At 41.4% G+C, this 20582-nt stretch overlaps 1 protein-coding gene across 1 annotated transcript; it reads right to left on the bottom strand.

The window, feature by feature from the left end:
- Positions 1–755: 755 nt before the first annotated feature.
- Positions 756–6500, bottom strand: LOC136328735 (gastrokine-3-like). The gene is made up of 6 exons (XM_066264770.1): positions 6399–6500; positions 5069–5122; positions 4751–4885; positions 3052–3159; positions 1969–2110; positions 756–1068 (listed from the first exon to the last, which is right to left on the bottom strand). Exons 1-6 carry the CDS (start codon positions 6408–6410, stop codon positions 974–976), a joined length of 546 nt encoding a protein of 181 aa, XP_066120867.1. The 5' UTR covers positions 6411–6500; the 3' UTR covers positions 756–973.
- Positions 6501–20582: the final 14082 nt, after the last annotated feature.

The raw sequence follows: 20582 nt of genomic DNA, 5'->3' as shown, positions 1-20582 counted from the left end.
CACTGCATCGTGATGCTACAGAGCTGAGTATCCCCCAAATTGGTGCTGAGATCCCCCAGAGTTTTCCCATTCCATGCAAATGCACGATTCTGCACTCCCTTCCCCCAACCCATCCCAGTCCCACCCTATTTAAAGTCCACCAAGCTCCAATGCAACCTCTGTGGACATCTGCATCTGTATCTCTAATATTCCTTCCTCTGTTTATTCTTGTTTCTAAGGTAAGGGGAGCCAGGATGTTCTGTGTGGTGTGGGTGGCGCTGTCTCTGTCCCTCCAGCTATAGCAATGGACAGTTAAAGAACCAGTGCTGAGGGACTAGGCCCCTTATTAATTTGTAACAGGGAGAAACGTCTGGAAGTTACCACTAGGGGATTTAGATCAGTTCCAAAGGGGGGGTCTGAGGAACCTAATTTCACCTGGATCTCTCTCAGGTGTTTTAATGGTACAGGCTGGGTCCCCGTGGTGCAGAGGCTTCCACAGAATCTCAGCACCTGTTTGCAGGAGTCAGAGACACGGCCTCAGACCCGAGAGCTTGTTTATGCTGTGGCTAATATCTTTTTGTCGTTCATTTATTTATTTATGGCCAAAATTCTCAAGGGATTCTTTAAAGAACACCTCCAAAGAGAGGCCCTTAGAAATGAGACGTTCTAGGAGAGGCGCCTCCTCCTTCACACCGCGCAGGCGTGAGGTTCTGCGGACTGCACGTGGTTGAGAACGCCTGGAACTCGAGAGAGGCAGGGAGGGCTAGACCATCATCTGCTAGTCCAGTGAGGCCAGAAACTTTATTGTTCTAACACAGAAGGAGAAACTGTACCCAGTTTTCCAGACAGCAAAGCTGGATCATGAGTCGAAATGTAGAAGGTAGAAATGAGGAGACTTTTATTGGCAGAGGGGGAGCGCCGAGCCCCTAAGTGCTGGTTTCAGGCCAGTACCCCATCCAGGCGGGTCCACTCTCCACATGGCCGATGTGGAGGTTCAGAGCCCCGGGATCTCACCACAGATGGAGAGCCCCATAAAGGACAGAACTTGGACTTCAAAACACGAATCAGGGTCCACTGCCAGTGCAGTACCTTTAAAAAGAAAGAGGAGCATTTTATAAAATGATCACTTAATCACTTTATGACCCCAAATAGAGTGGATCTATATGACTCATACCTAGATTGGATGTGGTGCCCAGAAGAGCTCTGCCACCAAGAGACGCGGGACTAAAAGGGAACAGGCGCCTGTCTGCAGTAATTGGCCCCACCCCCACTCTTACTATTTCTTTCACTGACTTTTAATCATCCTCCCTCACCCCCAGCCCCTCAAGTTCTCCGTTTTCCTGCTGGATCCTCCCGAAGAAGCTTTCTTTGTTCATTGGGTTGATTTATCCTAAGATGTAAGTGACTGGCATTAGGCCAATGGAAGAGGTTACTGACTATATCTGGAGTAGTGAGTAGTTTTGAAATCTTATCTGGTATCGTTCCGAAACAGCCGCTGCTGATCTCCACTATACCCCCAGCAGGGTTCCAGCCCCTGAGATGTTTCTTCCCCAGTGCGGTCTGTAACTATTAGGGTACTGCCTTCCAACCTCTGGAAAGCCTGAGAAAAAGGAAGGTTGAGGACCCCGAAGCAATGGCCCTGGAATGGTGAGATGCCAGGTCCGTGCTGCGTGCGCAGGAAGTGACGCTTTGGGTCAGGTGGGAGTATTCACCAACTGTCAAACCCCACTGATGAGATAACTGTCCTCACCCTTCTGGTAAAGCTAAGTTAACTCGGCTTCCCGTTCTCAATGATCCCTGATGTCAGGATATCCTCTCTACCTCCAGGGGAAATACAGTATCCCAGACCCTATTCTTTTTATACCTAGGTGCAAAGAAATGGATTAGACCCAAAAACTGTCATCAGAATTTGCCAATGATCTAAAAATTATTTTGCACCTTTTGTCTCACCAACATCTTTAGGTTTTCAGTTTTAAGTTATTAACACACCTTTTTTCTGCTGCTGGGCAAAGTAGGTAGGGACCTCTCGGCACATGTCCTTGATGGGCATTCCATACTGTGCTAAGTTCCTGACCCGGCTGGGTAAAACAGTGTAGGTCAGGCCGCCAGTGGATGGATAATGCTTTAAAGCCTGGAGAGGTAGAATTTGAAAATGATGAGACAGAGTGAGGAGGTGGTGTGGCAAGGAAGACAAGACAAGAAACATATTTGGGCACACATGGGTGATTGATTTTACAAAAGTACCCAGACTTGTCCTTGTGTTTCGTTTCTAGCTGCAATATCCTATCTGGCCACAAGGTGACAACACTACTGTAGAAAAATCTGTGCATGAGCCTGTGTGTCTTTGTAACTCGGTTTTATCTATTTAACCCTTCTTAATTTCTTAACTTTCCAGGCTTCTCTTCTGTAATGATAATATAGAATAGTTTTAAAATTATTTGTTATCTATATTGTATTTTTACTTGTTATAACCCAAATGAGTGGAATACTTTCTACCTTTCTTATGTGATCCAAAGTGTACTTCCTCCCAAGCTCAGTGACTCTCCTGCCAGGGACGTTAATGTTGCTCAAATGATCTGGACTGGTTACTAAAGCAAATGACAGCATGTTTCAATGAATTTCCAAGGATGACCTGCTGATTTTTAATTTATTTGACTACCCTTGTCACTTAAGAGGCTGACGGGAAGAGAGTTCCAGCTGCCCTGAGCTTATTTTCATCTAACGATGATATGTATGTATGTGATGTGGGGAGACACATGGGTGTAAACATTCTATTAGTTCACTCTAATATTTATAGTCAACAGTTTATATTCACGAACATGTAGTTCACACCCTTTTGGAATACATCAGAATTATGTCATCACATGGAACTTTTATTGATCCAAATATGATTTGACTTAAACAGGCCATGGCCTGGATTTGGGATCCTTTGCATGATGGTAGCATTTCATAGGCATTAAGCACAAGCATGACCTGAGTTCCCCCGTGTGTATACCACTGTCCTAGGAGGTCAGGATCTAGAGTTGGAAAACACCAAACTAGGAAGGGACATGGTGATCTGTCCTCACTTACCTGGTGTTCCAGGGCCTTGCTAATGTCATCCAAAGTTGGGAAGGCAGCTTGGTCTATCTTGGCCAAGACACAAGCCATCTTGCTATACAGCTTAGCCACCAAGAGGTCCTTAGAGCAATACAGTAGAACCATGTCATCTACTCAGTCACAATATTAGTGGGCCCCTACTCACCATCAGAGCTGACACATTGCTATTCTTTAGACTGTGATGGAGAACACTACAGGAGAGCACAGCCCTGGGCACCAGAGTGAGGGCCAGCGGCAGTACTGGCAATACACACAGAGCCCTGCTGCTTCCGAGGGCCTTGTGGCTCTGGCTCCTGCTGCAGGCACAGGAAGGAGTTAGGCCCAGTAACAAAGCTGACTTTACGGTCCTGTTCTGGCACTTAGCAGCTATCATGGGCCTCAGCTGCCTCCTTGACCCTCAGCCTCCCCATCTGTAAAGAAAAAAATAATAGACCTTCCCCTACAGGGTTGTCATGACGATGAGAGGATGAGGCAGGATGCTATGTGAAAGCACTTTGCACATTATAGAATGTTCTTTGAAAGTACAGGCTGATTAGGATCTTTGAGTCCTAGACTCAGATTCTAATCCTGTGTCTGCCACCAACTGCCTGTCCATGTGGCTCTGGGCCTGTCATTTGGCCGAATATTTCTCAGTTTCGGTTCAGAGAACTGGTTCTTCAGCGGTGTCTGCCTGAGCCCAGGATACCTCACCTGCGCCTCCCTCCTCTAGCCAGAGCAGTTCTGATGTCTTCTGCTCGGTACAGTGGAATTCTATGGAATATATCATTTGGAAAAAAAGTTCCTAAGGCTTAGCACAGAGTTGGAAATCACTGAACTGCACGCCCTTTAGGAGGAGTCAGGAGATGTCTCTGTGAGGGACTCCGGAGCCAGTGAGGAAGGAGGGAGATTGTTTAGGGAAACGAACATGGGAGTAGATACAAGTGGGAGCAGAAAGCAAGCCTGCACTGGAGGTGTCCGCCCAGAGATGTCCGTATGGCGGTAAATGGATGGGCTTCTGACCAGCGGTGGCTGGATGTCAGAGGGTCTTCTGGGCCAGAGTGAGAAGTGTGGGCTTTTACTTCATTTAATCCTCCAAGTCTCTTAAGGTAGGAAAGGCAGCTATTGAGGTTGTTTTGTAGATGAGAAAACCAAGGCACAGAAAAGTTGACTGATGTCTCTGTGATCATAGCTGGGCCAAAGACATGGGCAGCCGCTCCCAATCCTACACCTTTCTGCTGGGTCTTACTACATATGGAGAGGGGCAGGTTAAAGCGAGATTTCTAAAAGTGAAAGTAAATCATTCTCCTTTGTAAATAAACTGATTACAATCTGAGGTTCAGACAAAGCACTTTATAGTACAGACCAGTTAAAGAAACAGGGATTCTTTAAATGGCTCTCTTATTTCAGAGACCTCCAGGAGCCATGTGAATCAACACCTCACAGGAACACACAGGGATGTGGCATCCTTACAGACAGACTGCAGAAGTTCCTCCTACCGCTGCTGGCTTGAAAAAAGTCACACAACTACAGGAAAGCTGGTCCCTTACCTAGAGACAGGTATTCCCATCCAGAGCCTAAACCTAGAGAAGGCAAATGTAGACAGTGTCCTCTTCTCTCTGGCAAAGCATAAGGCTAAATTTTGGAGGAGACAAGGATGTCTTTGGCATTGTAATGAATGTGTTCCACATCTTACATTCTCGTAGTCCAAGATTCCATCCCATTCACTCAAAACATTGTTGTCTCGGATGCTGACCGTACCTCGGAAGGCATTGACATGGATGCTCTGGGTCCCAACAGTTCCATCCAGAGGATGGCTGTCACTGACGTTCTGGAGAAAACCAAAAGACAAGAAGAGTTAAAAGTCCAGAGTTTCCACTTTGCCCATATCTTGCAGGTTTAAAGGGACACTCACAAGAAATTTGAGAAAAGGCAATCTGGATTGTCACCTATGAAATGAAATTCGTCTTCCAAAGGAAGACTACACAGGTTGGATTTCTTCACCCTCACTCACCGTCAGGGCCAGAGATGAAGTTAGAAGGAAGACCACAAGTATGGAAGTCGCAATCTGAAACAAAAATAAATATCAGTGCACCCTGGCTACCGTAGTCACAGATGAGTCCAGAGCCTGGAACACAAAGGACCCTCAGAGCTGGAGTCTTCTTAAAATGAATTTCACAGACTCCTGTACCCTTGGGACTCAAACGTGTACCAGAGGACTATTCAGTGTGGCTGATACGGGATGTGCTGGCTACTCAAAAGGCAAAGCTTTATCGTTCACTCAAGAACATCTTTTGTTTTTCTCTGTATCTACTGTCAGTCACTGGGCTGAATATTAGGGAACTTACCAACCACTTTGTCTGCACATAGGTCACGACCATCCTAAGCTAAATTGTAAAATAAGTGATACTTCAGTTTCTCTGTCTTCCCTTTCTGTACCATCCTCTCTCCTCCCAACCACTGGGGACCCTCTGAGATGCCTCTGGCACCTGCTGGCCTCCTGCTTTTCTTTCCTTTCTCTCCCACCTTGCCTAAGAATAAAAGACCAGGTGTCACTCATTTACACCTCACTTGGAAATAGACTTTACTCAACTGTTACTAGTTCTTGAGGTATTTTTAGTGAATCATTTTCTCTTGGTATGGCCTACCATGCCTGTTGAGGGAATTTCAGACATCAAAGAGTAAGTAAAAGAGAATGAGTAGAGCAGGAACAGGCTAGGATAAGAAAGTATGACAGTAAGCCTTTCCCCACTTAAGGGTAACTTCACTAAATAGCATTTAGGATATAAGCAAAAATTGACAGGCAACCTCCCTCTCTCCCATCCCCACAATACCCTATGCAATATTGCACATGAAATGACACCATAAGAGTGAAGTTCATCCTCAAAGGAAAAGAAAACAGCTACTCTATGAATAATAATCATAATGCAATGAGATTAATCAAGGAGATACATGAGATGCAGATATCAATAGGACTTTGTTAAACTATTCTGAGAGTGGAGGCCATATATCAAACACATCTGAAACATTCCTTCACTGGCAATTTTCACATTAGATAAATCTAGGAAGAGAAGACCTTCAAATATAAATATCTATTCAACCCCTAAAGATTTTTCACCTTTTAAGAAATTAGTTATTGGTTCTTTTGGGAAATACCCATCATTCAGATAGATGTTCCAAAACAGAGAGGCTGGACAACAGAGAAGTCATGTGTCAGATCAGTATTTGGAAATTCTATTTGGGTTTAAATTGAAGCGTCTCTAGAGGGGGAAAAGAATTGCTCCCTAGCAATTTTATCCCTGAAAACATAATCACCTACATTTGAAAAAAGAAAATATACTTACAGGGTGTTTCATATTGCCTCTCTCTCAGACCCCATGCAACTGCACACATAATAGAATTCTCAATGTCCCATTTATTTTCTAAGTCTGCTTTATATAGCTCTGGTTCTTTCAATAATTGCCATAATAAAAGACATATGAGTAGTTAACAATAGTCTGGATACCACTCAGGAGGAAAAAAAGCAAGCATGTGTAATCACAGTTATCACTTTTATTTAACTATTTTTAAATAGTTTCCTGTTACTGTGCTATCTCTACTGGTTCTAAGGCAAACACAGCAAATGAACGTGTCTTTGTGGACTAGCATGCTTATGACCTTAGCAACTAAGGTAAGAATTGCAGATATTAGATGCTGCAAAATGCTCCTGATCAAAATCAGTGAGTTCATAATTTCTACCACGCAATTCCAGATAAGTTCTTTACCAACAGTGGAGAGTTGAGAGAAACCTTATGCAGCCAAAAGAGGTGGATTAAAATTACAAGATTGGATTGAAAAGCAATCCGGTTAGCTCTTCATCCAAAGTCAACTCACATGGTTGGTCTTTCAATGCCCTCTGCCCCCCCCCCCCACCACCACACTGGCCTCGTTTTGCCTCTTCAACATTCACCTCTGGTTGACTTTCTTGATGTTCTGATGCTTTGCTTTCATCATATGGTTTTTCTCTGTCCCACCAGCTTTCATTTCAGGGTGGTTTTTTCCATAAAGGACCATTTGACCAGCCCTGGAACTCCTGAGATAATGAGAATTGCTTTCTGTGGTGAATGAAGCATGAATTCAGACCTTTTCACATCTTATCTTATTTTTTCTCAAGCCCTTGACTGGTAATGGCCCAACTACCTGGGTCAAAGTCAAAAAGGCCAGAACCAAACAGATTTTTTTTTTTCTGAGAGATGATGAATTATACTTATGAGCATAAGCACTAAAAAGATCAAAGAGGAAAGACAGATGTTTCAGTCCGTACAGTGTCTAATGTGACTGGGCAATGGGAAACTGAAGTAGATGGGCTTTGGGGACTGTCAAGTCAACCAAGGCTCAGATAATATCATACCACTATCTTTATTACTGTCAGTTCTTTTTTAAAGAATATACAGAGAGCATATTCAATAGTTATTGACTAAATATGTAAAATACATTTTAAAAAAATGATTTTCATTATTTTTCATGTGGATATTCAGTTTCCTCAACACCATTTGTTGAAGAAACTATCTTTTCCCATTCAGTATTCTTGGAGCTCTTGTCAAAATTTAGTTGAGTGTATATATATTGGGTTATATCTAGGCCGGTGTTTCCCAACATGGGGCCCATGCCCCACAGGGGGGCAATTCGATAGTTAAGGGGGGCAATTTGAAAGTGGACTCGACACGACTTTAACTCTTTTGCCCCGGGCCATTTAAATGCAATGCTAGGTATCAGTGCCAAATTTAACAAAAAATGCAATTCTTAAATAATTGCGGTAAATAATTATTAAGTATAATTTTGTTTGACGAGACCAAAATATCAACTGGGTGATTGGCGTCGTCAAGTAAACTTCGTCCTGGGTTTACCGCAGAGCGTGCCGTCTGCCGCGGGGAACCCCGGACGTTTTAAAAACTCGCTAAACAATGCAGTTATTCTCACCTAATTGGCCCATCGCAACTTCTGTAGTGTTTCACATCATTCAGTTGGTGTTAATTTGAAATAAGTGTCAGTCAAAACTGTTGTAAAAGTTCATTGATTTAATAAATATACATATATATATTGTATAGATATAATTGGTAATTATTTGATTTTATTTTATCAATATTAAACTCTTTATTAAGTACTTCTTGCATCGGGGCTAGAAAGCACTAATATTTTATAAATATTATTGGGGCTATAATAGTGCACGCACGACAATTTTAATTTTAGAAGCATAACTTTCCAGAAAATTTTGTCAAGTGGAAAAAATATAGATATCTTTTGATTTGCGGTGGTAGTGTAGTAAATGTGTTATATACATTTAAATAAATATGAATTTTTAGTATACATTTACTCTATGTCACATTGAATATATTTTAACACTTATTTTAATATTAGTTTTTAATTGATCTTATTTTTATTTCTTATAGCCCATAGTAAAATGAGTGGTGCAAGCAAGAAAAAAACTCATCAATATTTGGAGGAATATTTAAAATTTGGGTTTATACCCACAGTTCACGATGAGCGAATTCCTTTTTGTCTTTTATGCCAGCAATGCTTGACCAACGAATCAATGAAACGAGGTCATCTTGAAGCGCATTTGAAGGCGAAACATAGTGCTCATATTAATTCAGATTTGAGTTACTTTAAAACTTTAAAGAAAAATTTTGAAAAAAGAACAACATTAAAGTCTCTATTTACTGCTCATACTTCAACTAATAATCGTGTTCTTGAGGCTAGTTATCAAATTTCTTTATTCATCGCTAAAACTGGAGAAAATCACACTATAGGAGAGAATTTAATAAAACCATCAATATCAGCATTTCTTAAAACGGTTCTTGAAAAAGATGACAAAGATGTAAAAGCTATGCCACTCAGTGACAATACTGTTAGCAGAAGAATAGACGAAATGAGTGAGGATATTGAAAAACAACTTATTGAAAAGCTGAAAACAAGAAAATTCTCCTTGCAAATGGATGAATCAACTTTGAGAGACAGTGAGGCAGTATTGATAACTTACGTAAGATATATTGATAAAGGACATTTTGCTGAAGAAATGTTGTTCTGTAAAAGATTAGAAAGCACCACTACCTCCAAAGATATATATATAATAAGCTAAAAAACTACTTAGATGTCAATGATATAACAATGGAAAATATAACATCTTGTGCTGCAGATGGTGCTTCCAATATGATGGGCAAGAAAAATGGCTGCTTAAAATTGATGAAAGATGCGAATCCAGAAATGATTCTTGTGCATTGTGTTATTCATAGGGAAAACTTGGTAGCTAAAAACATCTCGCCTGTTCTGAATGAAGTATTACATACAGTAATAAAGTGTGTTAATGCTATTAAAGCTAGTGCCAAATGTGAGCGTCTTTTCAAGCTATTTTGTGAAGAACAAAATGAAGACCATGTGAGACTTTTACTTCATACTGAAGTAAGATGGCTATCTAAAGGAAACTGTTTGAAAAGATTTATGGAACTGTTTGATACTCTTAGTGATTTTTTAAGCGACAAACCTGAAATGAAGTATCTGTTAACAACAGATGGTAAAGCATTTGTGAGTTATTTAGCCAATATCTTTGAAAAACTAAATATATTAAATAAGCAACTTTAAGGAACAAATAAAACTCTTGTCAATGCAAAAGCAAAGATATTTGGTTTCATTACCAATATTGAGTTATGTCAGAAACATATTAACAACAAAAACTTTAAACAGTTTCATTGGCTCCAAAAATGTGAAGTAACTGATACCACTTTACTTGTTATTGTCAATCATTTGAATATTCTATCGGCTGATTTAAAAGAAAGATTTTCTGATTTAAAACAAATTGATTTCCTAACATGGATGATGCAGCCAATGTTAGTGGATTTGTCTGATATATCAAATATGCAGTATCAAGAAGAACTCGCAGAATTGCAAAATGATGAGTCAGTTAAAGCTTTATTTAATATCAAAGGAGCGATGGCCTGGCTTTGTGAAGAAACAGAAATCAAATACCCAAATTCAACCAAATGTGCAAGAAAACTATTGCTACCATTTCCATCTTCATTTTTAGCTGAATGTGGATTTAGTGCTGTAAATGATTTACTGGTAAAAAAAAGAAATCGGCTGGATATAACACAACGTGGAGACTTGAGACTAAAGCTAACCAAATTGGAACCTAATATAAAATCTCTGTGCAGCAAGCATCAAGCACAAGGATCACACTAAATTAAAATAATAAATTAATATAGAAAAATCTATTAAAATTATTTGAAATTTAAATTTCTGTTTTTCATTATATGTTTTGAAATTTTACTTACTGTGTTTTGTTAACAGTTTCATAGTGATTTCTTCCTAGAACCTATCATTTATGTTTATTAAGTGAACAAATCAATTTTTTAATGTTAAAAATTATGTATGTTACATAGGGGGGACATAAAAATTTTAGAAAGGTTAAGGTGGGGCATGGCACAGAAAAGGTTGGGAAACACTGATCTAGGCTCTCTATTTTGTTTCACATGTGTATGTGCCTGTTTTTATGCCCGTACCATACTGTTTTGATTACTATAGCTTTGTAATATAGTTTGAAATTAAGATGTGTGATGCCTCCAGCTTTGTTCTTCTTTCTCAAGATTGATTTGGTTATTCAGATCAACACTTAAAAGTAAGACCTGAAGCTGTAAAAAGTCCTAGACAAAAGCAAAAGGAGAAAGATCTTTGACATTGTTTTTAGCAATGATTTCTTGGATAAGACACCCAAAGCATAGGCAAAAAAAAGCTAAAATAAACAAGTAGAACTACATCAAGCTAAAGAGCTTCTGCATAGCAAAAGAACAAATCAATAAATCAAAAAGATAACTTACAGGCCCTGGCCGGTTGGCTCAGTGGTAGAGCGTCGGCCTGGCGTGCGGAAGTCCTGGGTTCGATTCCCGGCCAGGGCACACAGGAGAAGCGCCCATCTGCTTCTCCACCCCTCCCCCTCTCCTTCCTCTCTGTCTCTCTCTTCCCCTCCCGCAGCCAAGGCTCCATTGGAGCAAAGATGGTCCGGGCGCTGGGGATGGCTCCTTGGCCACTGCCCCAGGCGCTAGAGTGGCTCTGGTCGCAAAAGAGCGACGCCCCGGAGGGGCAGAGCATCGTCCCCTGGTGGGCAGAGCGTCGCCCCCTGGTGGGCGTGCCGGGTGGATCCCGGTCGGGCGCATGCGGGAGTCTGACTGTCTCTCCTTGTTTCTAACTTCAGAAAAAAAAAAAAAAAAGATAACTTACATAATGGCGGAAAATTCTTGCTAATATATAAAGAATCCATACAACTCAATAGTACAAAGAAAATAATACAGTTAAACAAAGGGGAAAAGGTTTGAATAGAAAATTTTTCAAATGGCCAGTAGGTATATGAAAAGGTGCCCAAACTTATTAATCATCAGGGGAATAAATGCAAATTAAAACCACAATAAAGCCCTGGCCGGTTGGCTCAGCGGTAGAGCGTCGGCCTAGCGTGCGGAGGACCCGGGTTCGATTCCCGGCCAGGGCACACAGGAGAAGCGCCCATTTGCTTCTCCACCCCTCCGCCGCACTTTCCTCTCTGTCTCTCTCTTCCCCTCCCGCAGCCGAGGCTGGAGCAAAGATGGCCCGGGCGCTGGGGATGGCTCTTTGGCCTCTGCCCCAGGCGCTAGAGTGGCTCTGGTCGCAATATGGCGACGCCCAGGATGGGCAGAGCATCGCCCCCTGGTGGGCAGAGCGTCGCCCCTGGTGGGCGTGCCGGGTGGATCCCGGTCGGGCGCATGCGGGAGTCTGTCTGACTGTCTCTCCCTGTTTCCAGCTTCAGAAAAATGAAAAAAAAAAAAAAAACAAAAAAACAAAAAAAACAAAACACAATAAGATATCACTTCACATCTATTAAAATGGTTATAATAAAAAAAGACAAGAGATAACCAACATTGGTTAGGATGTAAAGAAAAGGGAACCCTTATACACTGTTGACGAGACTGTAAATTGGTGGAGCTCAGAAATTTAAAACTTGAACTATCATATGATCCAGCAATCTTATACCTGGGGATATATCCAAATGAACTGAAATCAGTATGTTGAAGAGATAGCTGCACATCTGTATTGCAACATTATTAATAATAGTGAAGATATGGAAATAGCCTAAGTGTCGTTTGATTTATAAATCAATAATGTGACTATACACATATGTGTACACACAGGCACATACTGAGAAATATTATTTAGCCATAAAAAGAAAGATATACTGCTATTTGCAACAACATTAATAAATCTGGAGGGCATTATATTAAGTAAAATAAACCAGACAAAGACAAATACTCTTTGCTATCACTTATATGTGAAATCTTTTTTTTTTTTTTTTTTTTAAAGCCAATTTCATAGAAACAGAATAAGATGGTGTTTTCCAGAAGCTGGAAAAAGAAAAAAATGGAGTAATGTAAGTCAACAGGTAACAAATTCTCTATTGTAAAAAAAAAAAGAAAAAGTCTGGAGGATCTAATATACAGCATAGTGACTATAATTAATAATGCAGTATTGTATTTTGATATTTCTGTAGAGTAGATAAGTATTCTCTCACCACACATAAAAAAAAAGAGGTACCTATGTTAACTATGTGAGGTGATGGATGTGTTAGTTATCTTGATCTTGTTAATCATTTTACAATGTATATCAACTCATCACATTGTACACTTTAAATATGTGTATATATATAGTTATATTTATAAATTATTCCTCAATAAAGTTAAAAATAAAAGAATAACTTTCAGGGACCAATAAAATGGGAAGCTTTGTCTCTAAGTAAGTAGGTGGTAGAAATGGGGAAGAACTAAAAGTTAACCTTTGCTGTGAGGCCCAAGGAGTTTGTGAGAAACTTTATAGAGCAACTGAATTAGCATCCAGAAGGGATCTTAAAATGCAGTGTGGATTCTCTAATAAAAATGTTGCAGAAATCACCAAGGGAGGAAAGAAGAAAGACTGTGAGTGGCAGAATATCAAAGGGAAATATAATTGTATATATTAATAAGACACTATTATCATCTTCATTGTCATGACTTTATTTGCTTCTTATTACCAAATGTGAAGAGAAGCAGCAATTGTTAACTAATTTTATAGATGAGGACATGCAGCCTGTAGATTAATTCTCATCCACCAAGGGCAAATCTTAGTTCTGCAGAGATCACTTCTATCAGGGCAGTTAAATTCAAACCCTGGTCTATAAACTTCAAAGGCTCCAACTACATGCACTTTTCCCAACCATGTGCTGCTTTTTGGGGCTCATTAACCTCCAGCTGCAGATGAACTGAGCGAGGGTCCTGAGGAGCAAGTGCTCTCCTTTCATGTACCTGTCCACCATTGTTTGCTTTCCAGATAACCAGGCAAACAGGGGTCAGGAATCATTCAAGTCACAGACAGCCAAGTACCAGTCCTCCTATCTCTAGGTTTGAGGAGTGTGGGGACCAAAGATAAAGGCAGCTGTGTCCTAGAGGCAGAACCAAAGATGATACCAAATGTGTTTCTAATCGTGGACCTACCCAAAAAAGAAGGGGCACTTACACAGGAAGGCAACCAAAGGAGGTGGAGTCAGAAAGCGATGGGAAGATCAGGCCCAAGAAATCAGGAAGCCACGAGGCGGACAAACTGTCATTTCTGAGTTCCTCACTTGTGAGCATCTGACGTGAGAGGAAGTCTGGAGGATAGTCAACCAACTATGCCCCCAGACACTCTTCCTGTAGGACTAGGCTCTGGGCTCACACCCTTCAATTTGTTGGGGTCTCTGGTGAGTTATATAACAAAATGTTGAGATTACCTAACTCATGTAAATGAGTCTGTTATTTAAAAAAAATGATTATTATAATGGTGTTCAAATGCTTGTTAAAACATAGATATGTAAGTTAAATAAACCATTCAGCCACATATTCAAATCTGCATTTAGTTCTGCAAAGGCCAATGGCCATGTGCACAAAGGAGTAGTCAGTATATTCAAACCACAGAGCCTCTTTAAGAAAAGAGCTTTGGCCAAAACAAAGTTTGGAAAACATGTCCTTTTTGCCCTACATTCTCTTTTCTATTTTCAAATGTATTCCACAAACTCTTGCAGTCTTGCTACCTCACTTCTCAAAAGTCACCCAAGGAGTTCCATGATTTGGCCCCACTAACCTTTGCAGCCCTGTTTTCAAGTTCTCTCCCACCTACACCAAGATGCTAACCAAATGTGGCTCTCCAATGTTTCCCACCTGTAGCCCATGCTTTCATACTCCAGCCCTTGGTTCACACCTGCAGACTCCTCACCTACTCCTTTCTCCTACGTATTCTTTAAGGCCTATTTGCACAGTGTCCCAACCCCCAGCCTTTCTTCACTCCCAGCCAATTGTGACCTCTTCTTTCAGAATATTGTAGTTCCCGGCTTGTACCTTTCTTTAGTATTTATAATCTTCATTGTGTTATATTTACTTGTACTGTTGTCTGATCGGGCCATCAAATTGCACATTTATGTCCCTAAACTATACATTCCATAAGATTAGAGACCGCTTTATTCTCTGTTGTCACTCTAATATCTAATATTTAGACCAGCACCTGACACATAGTAGGTACTCAAAAAAGATATATGTTAAGCAAATGAATGAACAGATTGCATTGAGGGCATAGTATCCATCCCTCCCTCTCTCTCGGGGAACTTAATAGTGTCCAGCATGTGGTAAGTACACAGTAAATACTTGTTGAATTTAATGGCAAGTCAAAGCATCAGTATTTAATAATAATGTGAAGAGGAAGACAGTTAAAATCTGAACAGAATAGCATGCACAACAAGAAAAAATAGCCCTCTTTATAAACTCTAATTAGAGTGCAATTATAAAGTAGCAGAGAAACATTAATTTTTTGTCCCTGGATTTTAAGGTAGGGAGTGAAGAAAAAAAGAAAATGAAAGCCAAGAGTCTGCAGAGTTGTTTGCCTTCTATCTTACATCCTGGAACCTCTGGCAAGCCGAGGCTCCTGTGCCCGGATCCTTTGTCCTGCTTGGTGTTTGCTAAACACCCTTTGACTTTCTCTGTAATGTACCTACCACCTGCTGTAAACCAGAGACTTCCTCATCCTTATTTTACATTTTCTAGTTTCGTCTTGGAATTCAGACTTCTGTAATAATCTTTGTAATGGTATGGATATTTAATTAAATTTTCCAACTTTGCAGAACTCAATGGGCATCACAACTGAGGTATTCTCTTTTTTTTAATTCACAAAGCTTTGCTCATACGTTTCTATTCTCATATTTCTTCCCTAATCTCTAAGAAAATGATAAATATAAATCAATAACCAATCATGAAATTTTGGCCAAAGACTAACTCTTCTGATATTCTTATTTTGTTTGGTTTGGTTGTCTTTTACGGAGTCTGATACACAGTGTGGCTGGATTTTGTCCGGGTGCCACTTGTTTTTTTGTTTTTTTTACAGGGACAGAGAGAGGGATAGATAGGGACAGACAGACAGGAACGGAGAAAGATGAGAAGCATCAATCATCAGTTTCTCGTTGCGACACCTTAGTTGTTCATTGATTGCTTTCTCATATGTGCCTTGACCGTGGGCCTTCAACAGACCGAGTGACCCCTTGTTCAGCGACCTTAGGTCTGAGCTGGTGAGCTTTTTTTGCTCAACCCAGATGAGCTCGTGCTCAAGCTGGCGACCTCAGGGTCTCGAATCTGGGTCTTCCGCATCCCAGTCTGACGCTCTATCCACTGCACCACCGCCTGGTCAGGCTGGGTGCCGCTTGTTTGATACTCCTGTGTTCAATTAGAATTCTAGTCATTTGTTTCCTAAGGCCGTTTACAAGGTCCACACCCACTCCCCTCTTTCTGTCCCCTTCAGATTGTCTCCTCTCAGCCCCCTTCACCTCCCGCATCTCTCCAGACATCCTGAAACCCAGATCTGGCCTTCTGGGCCACTGGTCCACTCTGTTCCTGTTATCTCTTCCCTTTCTGGCTGTTTTCCTGGATGCTCTCTGCCTTTTCCTTTGTTCTCCCTGATCCCAGATCCAAATATTTTCTCCAAAGCAGGCACCCCTGAGCCTACATTTCCTGAGCAAGTACAATCTTCTAGCAAACCTTATCTTGCTGCATCTCGTATCTACCCTGAGCTACTTACTTATCGCTATGTCTACCCAACCTGCAATTGCTTGATGGCTCCCAGTTCTTCCTGAAGTTCATTCCAGGTGAAATGGCAACCAGGAACCAGTGTACTCTATCTTGTTAAGCAGCTGATCTCATCTTTTTCAAAGTTAACTTTTACAATACAGCTTTTATTAAAACAAGGGATCTTATCTACGCCCACGATTTGTGGATGGTTCTAAAGCCTCCTGAAACTCCATGTAATTCTTTATTTGTGGGTACATAGAAGGTTTGTTCTTCCCAGGAAGAAGAGCCACACCCCTTCATCACATTTTTCAAAGGAGCTTTATCTTAAAGAGTTTAAGAACCACTACTTCCAAGATTCTCTTTTCCCCACAGAAAATATATACTTATTGGCCCTGGCCGGATAGCTTAGTTGGTTGGAGCATCATTCTGATGTGCCAGGGTTGCAGGTTCAATCCCTAGTTAGGGCACATGCAGGAATCAACTGCTGGGTGCAGGAATAGATGGAACAACAAATTGATTCCCCCCCCCTCTCTGGAGCCAATGAATAAAAATAAATAAATATATATATATATTTGTCCTTCTTTAATTTATGTTTTGATCTCCTAGTTTAGTTTACTTGAGAAAACTTCAGAAGGGGAGAACAGTAAGGAAGGTTGATTTTAGGTGGTAAAACCATTTTGGAGGTGAAGATAGTGGAGTTTTACCCATCTTTCAGTTGTGGAAACTGAGACCCAGAGAAGTAAAGTGAATGTGTGGCCAATGGCAAATGAGTGACATTTCTAGGACCCATGTACACTGGCTGCTGCCCCAGGACCACATTCTTCTTCCAGGCTCTGCATTGGCCTTTTTGGGGACTTCCCTTCTCCTTAACTCAGGGTCTCTACTAGATCGATAATAGCTCATCCTCCTGAAGATTCTGGAAGTCACTCATTCCTGAAAGATAACCTTTCAAGACTCTCCATCCTAGGGCCTTGAGCTGGACTTTACAAAAAAACAAATCAAAGAATGCAGAAGGCCAGCTCTCCCTGGAGCAGCAGCCTGGAACCAGTAGCCCGTGACTTTTCCTCCAGGCCTCACTGTGGTCCTTCTTAGTTTTCCTAGGCTGAGCATCCCAGGGACAAGACTCCACCAGCACCAGACCACTCACCTTATGCCCCAAGATGCTGGTCTACTAGGAGATGGAGTGGAAAAGGGATACCTACAATATTTTTATTCTTCTTTTCATTAATAGAGCTCATCTGTAAAGTCCTAAGGCAGATCATGTTATTTCTTGATCAAAACCTGATTCCCATTTCACTGGGTGTAAAAGCCACACAAATCACAGGGACCTCCCAGGGCCCACAGGGTCAGATCTCTGTTTCCTTCTCCCGCTGGCTGCTCTCACCTGCAGCTCTCTATGTTTTATTCAACCTATCTGGAACTTCTCCCCCAGGAACCCGCCCTGAGACCTCTTCTTTTAGGATCAGGATGTAGCGACATTCAGACCATCCCCGGACACCCTATCTAAAACTGCACCCTGCACTGCCACCCTGACTCTCTGTCCCCTCCACTTGACCTTTCTCTATTACACAGATCACACCCCAACACGTTATGTGGTTTACCTGTGTAATCAGACCTGCTTCTGACTAGGACGTAATCTCCATGAAGTTAGGGACAACTGTCTGCTTTGTTCCCTGCTCTGCCCCCAGCCCACACACAGTGCAATGCATCGCACCCAGGAAGGACTCAGTTACTGATGGTGAGTGGAGCAGTACATCATTAGTATAAGTGCCCTCAGCAAAAGAAAAGCTGTGAGAAAGAATAGCAATACAGACCCAGTTTAGATGCAGGGAACGTAGAAGGGGAGGCGTCAAGCCTTTCTGAGCTGTGACTTTGGGGTTAAGACCTTCCACAGCTTGACCTAGTTAGGAGGAGTGTGGCTTGGGTTGGGTAAGGAAAAAGGCAGATCAATGTTTTGGTTTGCTGAGGACGGAGAGGTTTCCTCAGTGCTAAAAAGGAAGTGCCAGGCAAACTGGACTGGTTGCTCACTCTGGGGGAGGGAGGAAAAGGATGTCGCCAGCAGAGGTTGGGACAGGTGCAAACGCTCTTCTGGATAGGCCCCAGGGCCAGGCTGGGTGGGGCCCTGTAGGTTGGGCCAGGGGTTGCTTTCTATTGTCTAAGTATTTGGAGGCCACTAAAGGGTCTTTGAAAGGTCCTCTCTAGCTTTGGGTGAGGCCAGGAAGACTGAAATGTGGAGACTTCTTATCTCCCTGTAATAAGTGTTATGAAAGGGGGTCTGGGTTTCATGAGCTTCAAGTTAGATTCATTCCAGGTCCCTGGAGTGGGAGTAGGGGGCAGGCTGGAGTTATGGCTACCTTGTCTCTTGGAGTTGGACACAGTGGGAAGACTGGGGCCTACCTAATTTCAGTTAACACGGGCACTTACAGCGAATCACTAAGTGGGTGAGATCTGAGTGGTTTTTCGATAAAGAGAGAGCTTGTCAAGGGGGATTTCTGAGCCATTTTCTTCATCAAATCAAAAGAGGTGCTAATCCTCAATCTAGATAACAGAATAATTCAATTGCAGAGTTTGATTTTAAACCCCACTGCAGATTAACCAACTGTCAAGGACTTCAGCCGCCAGCAGACAGGCCTTGATGATGAGGAATGCCAGACTCGCATGGCAGGGCCCATGGACATTCCAGACCCGACTCGTGTGCCGTGGGCACCAGGGCTGCCTTCAAGGACCTCTGGGCAGCCCCAGGGCTTCGCCGCCTGTCATCTCCTACCCCACGGGGCGGAAGAAACCTATTCTGTGCCAGACTGTAGAGTGGGAATCTCTGGCTCAAACTTTTTAAGGCAGAAATTACTAATCTAGAAAAAAAGGATTGGCAGATAGCAATCTGTCTTTTTAAATACAATTTTTAATTTTTTTTATTTATTCATTTTTAGAGAGGAGGGAGGGAGGGAGGAAGGGAGGGAGGGAGAGAGAGAGAGAGAGAGAGAGGGAGAGAGAGAGAGAGAGAGAAAGGGGGGGAGGAGCAGGAAGCATCAACTCCCATATGTGCCTTGACCAGACAAGTGCAGGGTTTTGAACCGGCAACCTCAGTGTTCCCAGGTTGACGCTTTATCCACTGCACCACCAGAGGTCAGGCTAAATACAATTTTAAACAGGATGAGAATGTTCCTAAGCATCTTACAAATAGAGTTGAGGCTAACACTCTCACAAAGGCTATCTATGATTGTTTATACATAGTACCTCCTGATATTTTCACATGGGAATTTATCTATTAACATAATTTGTATAAATACATGTGCATGTTGAATTTTTTTAAAATCATATATTTTAATCAAAGAAGTTAACAAAGTATGTGAGGGGGGCAGGAAAGGAGGAAATGATACAAATCCAAGATAAATAAGGAGCTATTTTATAATTATATACTTAATCAGAGGTGGATTAAGGTTGGTTGAGGTCGTGGGCGCAGAAGAAAATATTGAGCCTTTAAAAAAAAGAGAGACAAGGAAAATAAAAATACATGTTAACCATATTTTTAAATAAACAAAAAATGTTATGTACTATTAATGCTAAAATTGTACATATAAAACCAAACTTGGTGTCATTAGAAAAAAAGTGTAAAGTTGGGGTTTTGCGGGACCCTGCAGAAGTCGGAGCCCTGGGCGTGCACCTGGTGCGCCTGCTGTTAAATTCGCCTCTGTGCTTAATGTTGCAATGAACATCTTTGTGTGAAAATAGTTTTATTCTTTTGTCTTATTCCATAAGATAAACTCACAGGTGTAGATCAAAATCAAAGAGTTTGGAATACGAATGATTCACGATCCATACTACCAAATGGCTTCCCAAAGTATTGCGTTCATTTGCACTTCCACTCAAAATGTATGAGTATACACATTTTACAGCAATAAATATGATCCTGTTAGTTTTATGGTTTAATAAGTATGACATCATATTTTAGCTTTGTTTTATTTAATTGATTATTGAGGAGATGATTGACTATTTTCTCATAATTTGTAATTCCTGCATGACTCAGCTTCCTCTTCTGTAAAATGGAGACACCGGCAGTTTTACCTTATTGAATTATTGTAAGGATTAATTAATCAGAGCAGTGTTGGATAGTGGTTACAGACTTAGCTGGGACCTCATCAGACTATGGCTTTGGGTGGCGACTCTGATGGGGCACGGGGGATGGCAAAGTCACATTGCCAATAGCAGGAGGGATTAAAGAAATTGTTGTAACCAACTTTGGAAAATTCATCTGTCGCATTAATAATATTTTCCTTTAAATAAGTCTTTAATTACAAATAATACACCCTATTAAAACATGAAAAGTAAGGTTAAAGTCCCTTTTGATCAGCACCTCCATTCCAACTCCTCTCCAAAGGTGACCACCATATTCTGTTTGGTGGACATCTAACG

Source organism: Saccopteryx bilineata, chromosome 3, assembly GCF_036850765.1.
Source record: "Saccopteryx bilineata isolate mSacBil1 chromosome 3, mSacBil1_pri_phased_curated, whole genome shotgun sequence".
In the NCBI taxonomy this organism is placed as follows: domain Eukaryota; kingdom Metazoa; phylum Chordata; class Mammalia; order Chiroptera; family Emballonuridae; genus Saccopteryx; species Saccopteryx bilineata.
Note: the sequence above shows the minus strand (reverse complement) of the source record. Positions and strands in the feature narration are given on the sequence as shown.

Excerpts from the sequence above, each read along its gene's own strand:
- LOC136328735 (XM_066264770.1), bottom strand. Across the intron at positions 4,886-5,068 it reads CTTCATCTCTGGCCCTGACG|AACGTCAGTGACAGCCATCC; the intron begins GTGAGTGAGGGT and ends GGTTTTCTCCAG. Across the intron at positions 3,160-4,750 it reads GAATCTTGGACTACGAGAAT|GACCTCTTGGTGGCTAAGCT; the intron begins GTAAGATGTGGA and ends TATTGCTCTAAG.